At 41.7% G+C, this 12,356-nt stretch overlaps 1 protein-coding gene across 1 annotated transcript in view; it reads right to left on the reverse strand.

The window, feature by feature from the left end:
• The window catches only part of LOC144697391 (zinc finger protein GLIS3-like), a 690,064-nt gene that overhangs the window by 214,069 nt on the left and 463,639 nt on the right, over window positions 1-12,356 (reverse strand). Inside the window, exon 6 of the mRNA XM_078569373.1 lies at window positions 10,463-10,573. Within this exon, the coding sequence (XP_078425499.1) occupies window positions 10,463-10,573 (111 nt within the window). The remainder of the gene's footprint in view (window positions 1-10,462; window positions 10,574-12,356) is intronic.

Here is a 12,356-nt window from a genome sequence, read left to right on the forward strand (position 1 = left end):
GAATTTCTTGCCTCTGACCTGCTCTTGTAACCACAGTATTTATATGGCTAGTCCAGTTCAGTTTCTGGTCAATGGTAATCCCCAGGATGTTGATAGTGGGGGATTCAGCAATGGTAATGCCATTGAATGTTAAGGGGCGATGGTTAGATTGTCTCTTGTTGGAGATGGTCATTGCCTGGCACTTGTGTGGCACAAATGTTACTTGCCACTTGTCAGCTCAAGCCTGGATATTGTCCAAGTCTTGCTGCATTTGGACACGGACTACTTCAGTATCTGAGGAGTTGCAAATGGTGCTGAACATTGTGCAATCATCAGAAAACATCCTCACTTCTGACCTTGTGATGGAAGGAAGGTAATTGACGAAGCAGCTGAAGACGGCTGGGCCTAGGACACTGAGGAACTCCCGCAGTGACATCCTGGGACTGATCTGATTGACCTCCAACAACCACAACCATCTTCCTTTGTGCTAGGTATGACTCCAGCCAATGGAGCTTCCCCCCTGATTCCCATTGACTCCAGTTTTGCTAGGGCTCCTTGATGCCACACTTGGTCAAATGCTACTTTGATGTCAAGGAGAGTCACTTGCACCTCACCTCCAGAGTTCAGCTCTTTTGTCCATGTTGAACGATGGTTGTAATGAGGTCAGGAGGTGAGTGACTCTGGCGGAACCCAAACTGAGTGTCAGTGAGCAGGTTATTGCTAAGCAGGTGCCGCTTGATAGCACGGTTGTTGCAGTGGAGGAGGTAGGAGGATGGAGGTCAATCATGCCGCTTACCAAGTGATCTGAGGCATAGATTTAAGTGTGAAACGCCAAAATGACAGAACTGCCATCAAATCAATGTTAGATGCTGATCGACATCATGATCTGTCTGCTCATTGTCCTTTTGGCAGATGTTAACTCTGTACAACCTAAGGTTTTTACCAAGAGGACTTCCGACATGCTTCAAATCAAAATGTTACTAAGCCCTGCATTGGAGCTTGTAGCGCCAACCCAATTTCTCTACCTTGGTACATTTCCATTTTCCGCTGTGAGCAATAAATTGTTTAATCTGGCAATTTGATCCTCATTTGCCGTGAACCAATGTGCTAATGAACCCTAATCATAGTTGTTCATTTTGTAATACATTTTCAAAATGTTCTCTTGTGCAGTGCATTGCTTTGTCAATAAAGAACTCCACCCAATTGGGTGGGATGTTTGCTGAAAAGTGGAAGTCAAATGGTAGGCTCATTCCTACTAAAGAACAAAAATTATTTTTTGCAGCTAATTTCTCTTTCTGTCATGCACATGCGCTCATCTGCACTTACAGACATAAATACTGTATGTACTAGTTATGTTAGGATTTTAAAATAAACAAATGATGTGAATTTATGGCATTCACCATCTACTAAGCCCAGTTCCATAGAACACATTCAATGCACAAGTTCTGCATTCTGAATCAAACTACCTTAAAAAACTGTACCCCAATTGTGCATTGGTGAATATTTTCAAGAGAATGGAGGATTTGTCTCACAGAAGCTTACAATGAAATGGACAGCTGAGTGATTTCAATATGGTAACTTTTGAGGGTTGTAGAGAGTATTGGATAATGTTCATTACCTGAACCTTGGACTGAATTTTCATAACAATAGAGAGCCTCTACGCCTCCTACCATTTCCGTGGAGTGGTCGGGGTGGGGGGAATGTGTGCGGGTTCTAATGTGTACATCCATGGTTCATGGCTGCCTCAGGCTGATCTGATTTTCGTTGGTGGGATCTACAAAAGCTTTGACACAGTGCTGGTGCACTACGTTAGGCCTTCTGCCCAGCCCGCCACCATTGCCCGCCATGATTCCCATCGCCATCCGGTCCACCACAACCCCATACTAAAAAGCTGACCTTCCAGGGCACTTTCTCCTGGGTAGGGTTTGCGGATCCGGCAATTGTCCCAACACTTTGCACCTGATCCGGAAGCAAAAATTCAGGCCCTTATGCCTGGTTTGTTGTCTTTTAACACGTAGCAGTCTGCATGCAGAACCTTTACTGTCAATTAGATTCATTTCCAATGTACTGAGTGTTTTTGTTGCTGCTGGAGGATTGCAACAGCTACTTCTATATTTTCATTAGTTATACTGCTATCAATAGACTTTGTAATATAGAACCTCAATTAAAAAAAAGTTTGCACATACATTGTATTGTTAATGAGTTTTATGTAGATGTGTGTGCGTCTCACAAACAACATGTATCACTCACTCAGTCCATTGCCATTGGTCATGCGACTTAACTTGCAGTCTTATTGAACAGTACAACAATAGAATTAATCTTGGATCTTTTTGAGAGTAAAACCTGTTTTTCAAACATACATTTTTGGAAGTAACTTGAGAAGTGCTTTTGTAATGTAATTGGTGACCTGAATCAACAATGTGCAGGTGACAACCTATTCTAGTTGCCTCACCATTGTGAATAGTTACACACTGTCCTTGTGCAATAATTGTGCATACTGGGTCTGAACTGTAACCCAGAAAGGTAAATTGTGTTCTGTACAATTTTTAAGGACATTTTCAAATCCACTTCTACTGAAAATAATGCTAAAGACAAATCAAAGAGCATTTGTAAACTCACTATATACATGAAGCCATGACTAACAGGATGTGACAGGAGAGGTCTTTAATCCATTTGTAGGACATTGGTAACCTACTGCTGCAAAATTGCTTCACTGAACCTTTATCACCATGGAATTTTTATGGTGATTTTCATTTTATGAATTTCACATTTTTGTATAAGGTTGCTTGGCCTCATGCCATCATTCAAGTTTAATTAAAGTCATAATTCAGTTTTGAGACAATTTATTGTTTCTTCAGCTTTTATTGTTATTAGCCGGGAATGTTTGTCCATGCCAAAGTGAGACTCAAGTTCTCAACTAAACTAAAACAACAAAGATGCCTCAGAAGCTTAGCATACTGATAGAGTCTGAGCTCACCCGGGCTTAAAATATTTGAACTTGTCTGCACTACAGAGGACAAACTGCTTACTGTACACTACAGAAATTATTCAGTGTTTCTAATCTATCTTCTAGATACTGATGGTGTATGGTGGCAGAAATGGAGTTTGAAAAATAATTCAACACATTATGAACAAACTTGTAGCATATTACAAGAAAGGAAACAAACTGTGATATTTGGACATTACCCAGGCACAGTTTAAGCCAAAAGCAAAAAACTGCGGATGCTGGAAATCCAAAACAAAAACAAAAATACCTGGAAAAACTCAGCAGGTCTGACAGCATCTGCGGAGAGGAACACAGTTAATGTTTTGAGTCCGTATGATTCTTCAACAGATCTGTTGAAGAGTCATACGGACTCAAAACATTATCTGTGTTCTTCTCCGCAGATGCTGTCAGACCTGCTGAGTTTTTCCAGCTATTTTTGTTTTTGTTTTGCACAGTTTAAGCCAGTTTGTACAATTATTTAAATCTTGAGAACATCCTAGAGCAATGAACATATATAGAGCCCTTTTGAAATCTTGCATTTCATATTATATGCCAGCCTTGAGTTCCTAAATAAAAGTGGATAAGAATGGAGTTTCTGATCCTGGGGCTTTGACAGCAGGACTGGTATGCAGCAATTGATGTGCCTCACTCACAATCCACATGCCCAACCTCACTGAAAGTTAAAGGATTGGACTAATTAGACATACAGTGTGAATTCCAGTATGGAATGTGCCTAATTCTTAGAGCTCGTAGAGTGAGCTGAGAAGGGAAATTCTGTCTGCTGCTGCAGTCGTGTAACACTGATTTGTGAACAGAGCAACTCAAAGGTAAGTGATGCATAACAGTTGGCTAGCCAATGAATTTGGAAGCTGAAAAAATCCAAAGGAAGAAGGGCTTAAACCTCCCATTAACGTGCAGCCAGGTGGAAGTGTCAAGAAGGTTGCCTTCATTGACATTAAAGAGCACCCTCCCGAAAGAAAGAAAACAATACAGTAGGAAGTTGAAGTGTTGTGGATGATGGCAAACCTTAAAAAAGCTGCAACGTAATGCTAACCAACAGTGTCACATGGCCAAGTGTATCATCCAAGCATGTAAGCAACAAAGGGCTGCCCGTTAACTTGCTACACATTTACTGAAGGTTCATTCTCAGTCCTTAACTTTCCAGTTTCTTCACTGTTGATCATGCTTGCTCATATTGCAGCACATTCAAAAAATGACTTACAACCGAAACTCTTGGGAGCTTAACATCTTAAAAGAACTTCATCCGGTAAATTATTGAAACACAAATGAGCTACAAGATGTATGGTGCCTATTGACATACAGGACTGGCTGCAGGCCGAGCACATGACTGTTACGTATGTGCTCCTTAAACTTACAATATCCTGATTCTATTATTCTGCTTGTAGGCCATGATGGAGTGTAATACAAGAGAATTCTTCTTCCTACATCTGACTGATGATCAGCCCAGAAAATAGATGTTCTGGACTCTATTTTAAGCTATCTTGAACATTCTTGCCTGTCAGAGCATCAAAGGAGGAGTGGAACATGAAACCCTATGCATGTCAGGTCTTGTTCCTCTTCTTGCTCACTACCACGTTGTCACCACATAGCCACAGATACAGTGTGCACAATGTTTTACAATAAAGCCCTTTATGAAGGTATCACATGGAATCAGCTTTCTAAAAGTATGTTCCTTTTCTGGAATTTTAGAGCTGTCTAAAGAGCAGTCTGAAGAGCCGTCTGCCAGCACTGACAGTGGCCCAGAATGTCATAGGGTTTCCTAACACCCTGTATTACTCTCACCAAGCTTTGCATAAGCAACAAAGCTGCACACATCCTGGGGGATTCAGCTTTAGGTGGCATCACCATGGTAAGTCAGAGTGCACAGGTAAGGAGGAGCAGGTGGAAAGACAAAGGACAAGAGCCAGTAGCCCAGATGGCCATATAGATGCTATCAGTGCCTCCTTGATTAGAGAAATTCAGCAAGCGTTGAGATTGCAAAACCGTAATCATACACTTGTACTGTTGCTATTCAGTGAGAAAAGAAATGAAAATACTGAAAAAAGCATCAGTCATTTTTCTGAAATATCAAAACCCAGTCAATTAGTGACCACTTCAGATCAGAAATCCGTCTGCTAGAGTGAAAGGCGGTGAAACTGAAAGTTGAGGTGAACCTGACAGTCACTGCTAACATTGTACTGCCACAATGGTGGGGATTGACTGCATGTCTATTTGCAGCACAGTTGTTTAACTGTCACTGCGCTGACCTAAAGGCATAGAGGCCAACAACTGAGGATGCTGCCCTCAGTTATTGCACAATATATTTGTGCCATAATTTAGAGGGGCATAATAGCAGGTGCAGAGTGTGTGGCTCTGGTGACAGCCGATCTCCTTGATAGGACTATTTTTCCATCTTTTATCACTTAAGCCTATAGATATTACAATTAAGGAACACTAAAATAGCCCCCAATAATAATTTTGAAATGATTTTGCGAAACAGAAAGGAAAGGCGGTAAGTTGGGTCCAAAATTGGCTCAGTGGCAGAAAACAGTGGGGAATTGGTCAACTGATGTCTTTGTGACTGGAAGCCTGTTTCAAGGGGGCTCTACAGGACTCAGAACTCATTCTGATATAGCCTTACATGCTATATATCAATGGTTAAGACTTAAAGTTAGGGATCATGATTAAAAATTCACAACTGACACGAAAATTGATCTTGTTGTCAATAGCGAGGAAGAAAGCTATAGGGTGGAGATTTGCACAAAGGCCCCATATTTGCACAAAGTGCAGTAGCAGGTGGGAAAAAGGACATTCTACCCACCAGCCGCAATGGCGGGTTTTCGCATTGTCTTGTCCCATTCCCGGTGTGTCCCGCCTCATTAATAATGTATTCCCAGGAAACACGCCGGATCGCTGGTAAGGCGGCTTCTGATTCGCTGTCACCTTAGGCCTTCAGTAATCCGGGCGCATTATTTAAAGGCACACTTGCATTGAGCACTCTCTAAGGGATCGGAAACTGCTGCAAAATCATGGTGGCCAAAGGCAGGAAATATGCTGCCCTCAAATGTAGCAACTCCTCCCTCAGGCACCTACTGGAAGCAGTGGAGGCCTGCTGTAACGTACTCTACACCCGTTCTGAGCGAAGGCCAGCAAGCAAATCCAGCATGGAAGGCGATGGCAGTGGTCGTCAGCACAAAACACAAAAGAGTGCAACCACCCAGTGCCAAGAAAGGATGAATGATCTCCTCCATTCTATCAGAGTAAGTCACTCTTCTCATCACTCCCAACTCACACACTCACAAACCCATCACACATCCACAGGATTTTACTCACTGCCAGTTCAAGGGACATCACCATTCACTCTCTCATACACACCTTCACCTGCCCTGCGGATCAGGTCCTCAACCCATCTATGGCACCACACACCATGATGAATGAGCCAATCCCTTCTCCCTGTTTTTGACAAAAAAGGAGGTAGGAGAGGACGTGAGACAGAGAGGTTTGGGGAGGGAATTTCAGAGGTTAGGGCCAAGGCTACTGAAGGCATGGCCCACAATGCTGCAGCAGTGAACAGGGGGATGTGCAAAAGGCCAGAATTGGAGGAGCATGGTGATCCTGGAGGTTTTGGGCTGGCGGAGGTTACCTCAAATATGTACATTTTGCTGAAAATCTGCTGCGCAGCTATGTACTTATATTCAATTGCAGACATCTGTGAGCACAACATTTGACTTAAACTGCAGTGACATTGTAAAATGCATTATGCTGCAGTGTTCCTCTCCATGTGACTCATTCTGCATTGATGTAGATTTTTGTTCCACTGAATTAATCAAGAAAACAATATATTGTTTATAGATAATGGATAGCAGGGAGTGGTTATAAGATTAGAATTTCACTAAGAGGTTCGAACAATGTCATAGATTATTAGGGCAGAACAATTTATGACAATTACCTAAACTGCAAAACAAAAGTACGGCCTTGAAATTATACTCATTTATCTGTATGACATATATGACAGAGTTCATTGGGGAATGGATTAGTTTGTTTTCTTTTTTCTGAACTGGCAATAAGTGTCTCAGCAGATGCCAGTGGTCAGTGTGTTTCATTTATTTAATTGTGATACTGTCATCTTGGAAGATTAATGACTGTGCCTCAATATTTGATGATTTGAAAATTATATTTACTCCACAATATAAAGAAATAATGCCTTTTATAACTTGCCAATGTGTGGTCATTTCACCTTGGAGTTAAAATGATTGTTTGGAAATTTTACCAAGAAAAGGTGTAAGTTTAATTGTAAGACTATATATTCATAATCTTTCTTGTTAAAATTGGCAAAGGAATTTCACCTTGTATGTTTCCAGTGTTTGTGCATTTAACTCGAGCTTGCAGTACTGCTAATAAATTAACTGAGGTCATTTTGTTGTAAGCTCGACTGTCCGGTGTTCAAAACCATAAGACTCCCATCACTAGAGTCTGTGCTACAGTTCATTGTGGAGGAGAGACTGAATTTCCACAACATTACTCCATGATGAGCTGACCACTAGCTCTTAAGACCCATTTTTAGCCAACTGTTAGAAATGTATAGACTGTTTCCATTGGAGTTTAGAGGAGTGAGGGGTGATTTGATTGAAGTATGCAAGATCCTGAATGTCCTTGACAAGCTGGACATTGAAAGGATGTTTCCTCTTATGGGTTAGTCCAGAACTAGGGGCAGCCTTTTAGGACAGAGATGAGGAGAATTTTTTTCTCTCAGGGGGTTGTGTGACTTCGGAACTCTCTGCCTCAGAAGGTGGTGGAGGCGGGGTCATTGAATATTTTTAAGGCAGAGGTAAATAGATTCTTGCTAGGGCGTAGATAGGAATGTGGAAATTGAAATGCAAGAAGATCAGCCATGATCTTGTTGAATGGTGGAGCAGGTTCGAGTGGCCGAATGGCCTACTCCTGCTCTTGTTTCTTATATTCTTACATTGTGACCTAGTATACAAAATGTAACCAGGTAAAACCTGGAAGGACTGCTGCTTGATCAGTCATGGCACAATAAGCTCAATCTTGGACAGAAAAGATAACTTGTCGACCTTGGCAGGGGAGAGGGTTGTGGAGGGTTGGGGAGAGTGTTGATTGGGGAGGGGGTGGTCATTTGCAGGGGAGTGGGCAATTGATTGAGTGGTCCGTCGGTTCCCAATTGGGGCGGGGGAAGATCAGGGGCCTGAGATGGTTGGGGATGGGTGGAGGGTGGGAGGTCAGAAGCCTCATGATGGAATTGAAAGACTCAGGGATAAAAGCATTTGGGGTGGGAATAATGACGCAAAATTCATCTGTGCCCACCGACTTCAATGCAGGCAGCACGTGAAGTCTACATTGCCTTGTGTTTTACATGATTGCATCAACCAGTCAGTAACCTCGTTGCTGATTAGCTGGATAGGCGGCCAGTTCAATCTAGCCTGCACTGCTTAAAACTAACCTGTCATTGAGGCTGGTGCAGAGGTTGTGAGCTCTTTGTGAGCTATATCAGAGAGAAAGACAGCAGAATGGCACAACAAGTGAGAGAGCGGGCTCCAAGATTTTTGGACACTAGACTGGATGCCTTGGTGGAAGAGGTGCAAGGGAAGAGAGATGGCATGCATCTATAATGGGTCAGTAAGGCCCTCCAGATATGTCTAGAAGGCAGTGGGAGCAGATAACCACAGAGGTTGATGCTAGGAGTCAAGGCCTGAGGACCAGGATGCAGCGTCGTAAATATTCAATGACCTCACGTGAATGGAGAAGGTCAGTGTATGCATCTTTGCATGCCATATCCTAGCAATTGCACCACTAGCATCAGACTTTGCTCAATTCAACACAGTCCCATCATTCATCTACCAACAATCTCTACCAATGAATTGGTGTCCCAGCCAGCTCACATTCCTGAGGAGCAAAGCCAGTGAACTGCCTCAGCACACCCACTTGGTGTTTGCAGCTTGTCTGCTCATTTCAAATGAAGCCCAGGCTTCAAAAGTATGGAGGCCTTGTCACTGCAGACACAGGCAATGAGCCAGTACATTCTACTGGTTAGCACCCAGAAATCAAAGTTGAGACACGAGAACAAGTTCACTGAAAATTGACACTAGGAACGTCAAACAGCAGAAAGGACTGTGCACGGAATTGCACTGGAATGAGTTGGCAAAGTTTCTCTTCAGACAAGCAAACATGTGTGTTGTTACAAGAGATTAATGGTTGAAGGAACCTAAAGTAGTGAATGGGATTTTATCAATGAGAGTGCTTTTTTAATATAGGAATTCAGCAGTAGAAACTTAGAACTTTATTTTATTTCCTCTCAGCATGGACTCTGAGGTCTGCTCCTGGTGGATACTGGGTGAGTTGGCATAGGTGTGTAAGGGAAACGGGGGGGGTGGGTGGGGGGCATGGGTTGGCATAGGAGTTGTAAAGTACCATGGGGGTTGGGTGAGGGGCATAGGTTGGCATGGAGGGTATGAGAGGCAATGGGAGGCTGGGTGGAGGGCATGAGGTGGTATGTTAGTATGGATGGAACATGGTGAATGTGTGGGCGGTGAGGGCTAGAGGGCTGTTTTTGGTTTCCTTTTTTTTTTACAGATGGGACAAAGTGCCAGATCTTTTGCCCTGCCTGCCTCTGCACCAGGAAACCCCTGTGCTGCTTCTGAACTGTTTCTGGGGGCGGCTGCCATAGCTCCTGTAACACCAGCCAATCCAAAACAAAGATCTGACCATCCGGGGCAGCTTCTCCTGAGTCATGTTTGCAGAGCGGGAATTTTCCCAACCCAAGAGTGAAAATTCAGGCCCAACTGTACCATTCCTCCACAGCCCTTGCTCAGACCATTTGATCTAGCATAGACCAAGGATTATAGCTGGACCTTAGCAGTCTGTCTGATTCAGGTTCACATTGAGAAATATGCTAATCAATTGATTGATAGACAGCCATTCTCTCCATTTTTGCACATTACGGCATCATCCATCCTTTCAATCTTAAACCTGCAGTCTTACAATTAAATATTAAGATTCTTGCACATTACTCCTTCCATTATTGGAGAATTCTAAATTATAGTCATTTCAGATTAAGGTGATATCAGGTGAGAATAGTTTTCCCTGTCAGATCCACAGAGCTTTTTATTGCCCTACATTGCTGAGCATTTAATAACACTGCATGAGAAATCTGTTCATCAATTATCTTTCTAGCACTCTCTCGTTTCTATGACTAACCTAGCAATTTAAAAAAGTTATATACTAACTTAAATAATAAAATAAGCTTATTGGAACCAGCGGTGGCATTTCTTATTCTTATATATAGCAAGAGTTGTGTATTCATTGTGCTCCTGAATAATCAGGGTCATAAATTCAAAACAGAGGGTTTGTATCTTGCATCAAAAGTATAGTTAAACTTTGAAATAAGATAAATACTTTTATTGTAACAAAAGAATAAACAGCCTTAGTTGTTCCTGTTCCATCACACTTCATTTCTTCAGTCCTCCCTAATTAACTCACCTTTTTTCTAGCCTGCTGTTCTTTTGTGGAATGTGCCTTCACATGCTTTCTGAGAGAGCTTGGGTCAGTGTACCGTTTAGTGCAGCCTGGGATCTGACATGCATATGGTTTCTAAAACAAAGAGGGAAAACAGCACCAGTTTTAGTACAGTGAAGGCTTGTTTGATGTGAGGCATCTAATCAAGAGCTGGTCAGGAGTATTCTGCTGTACTGTCCACCAGTCTGATCTCAAATAAATTAACTTCACCTGGATCAGGCATACACTTGAGTCAGGCATGCAAGAGCTCAACTATAAGTCAAAGGTTACTGAGAAACACCCGTTTCCCAATTGTGAATAGTTTAACAATACACCTCATAGGGCTGCATGCTAACCATTGAACAAAATGACATGCCTTCCTTAACAAAACAAACTTGCTATTAAAATTTGACTAAATTTTGTTCTTTTGTACCTTTTACCATCTTTGTGAATTTAATTTATTTTTCAGTGAAAGCTTGCAGCCGACTTCTGTAATTATTGTAATTATATACTTACAATTATTTCAGCCCCTGAGACTCTGCGGCATAGTCAGAAACGATTAGCAAGAGAAAGCATTTAGAGTTTCAGCTCAAGAAACAGCAGAAAGGTCCATGTAACAGTATCTGATCGCTATGAGAGAAAATAAAATCTGCTAGGAAAGACAGAAAACAAAGGTAGAAATAAGAAATTAGTCCCGACAAACACAGAGGGTATAGAATGTTGGTCATGTTTTCCCAAGCAATTTAGTTTAGTTAATTAACTAGTACAGTTGTCATCTAACATAACAACAATTTAAAGGGAAGTAACTCTCTGGGTAAGTACTATCTATGAACTATTACTTAAAGAGGAGACTAACTTTATGAGATAGTACAATCACGATTAGTTAATTTAGAGTGGAGAGTAACTCCTTATAGAATCTCACAACACAGGAGGCAATTTGGCCTACCATGCTTGTGCCATTTCCTTGTAAGACCAATCCAATTAGTCACATTCTCCTGTTCTTTCTCTAAAGCTCTGCAAATTCTTAATTTTCAAATGCATGTTCAATTCCCTTTTGAAGGTTACTATCAAATCTGCTTACATCACAATGCCTTCCAGATCATAACAACATGCTGCATTAAAAAAAATTCTCTGCATCTCCCCTTGTGCTCCTCTCCACCTCCCCACGTCCCAGTTCCTTTGTCAATTGGTATAAACTTGTGCCTCTAACTACCAACCCACTTGCCAGTGGAAACAGTTTCTTCTTATTTGCTCTAGCAAAACCTAACACCCCAGTTAAATCTACCCTTAACTTTCACTGCTCTAGGGAGATCATTTCCAGCTTCTCGAGTCTCTGCATAACTCAGGTCACTCATCCCTGGTATCATTCCAGTAGATCTCTGCACCCTCTCCAAGGCCTTGACATTCTTCCTAAAGTGTGCGGTCCAGAATTGTGTCCAAATAATTTGAGGAATGTAATTCTATCGAGCAGGACTCAAAAAACTTGCGCTTTGCTTGTTAGAACAATGAAACTTAAGGGATAAAATGACAGGCTGTTTAAAATTATGAAAATATTGAAGAAGATCGATAGAAGTAGAATTGTTTCCAGTAGTTAAGAGATCAGTAATCAAGGGTCATAGATATAAGATTAAATGTAAATTTAGAAGAGATTTAGAATAGAGCTCAGGAGACTTTTTTTTACATAGAGAGTTGTGAAGCTGTGGCATTCACTTCCTTAGTGGTTGAGACAGAACCAACGCCAATATTCAAGATTAGCTTGGACAGAGGGATGAAGCAAATGGGAATAGGATGGTTAAATGTAATTAGGGCTTCATGATCATATGGAGGGTAAATGCTGACTTGAACTGGTTAAGCTGATTTCTGTGTTGTCATTTCTACG

This window comes from Cetorhinus maximus, chromosome 2, assembly GCF_964194155.1.
Source record: "Cetorhinus maximus chromosome 2, sCetMax3.hap1.1, whole genome shotgun sequence".
Taxonomy (NCBI): domain Eukaryota; kingdom Metazoa; phylum Chordata; class Chondrichthyes; order Lamniformes; family Cetorhinidae; genus Cetorhinus; species Cetorhinus maximus.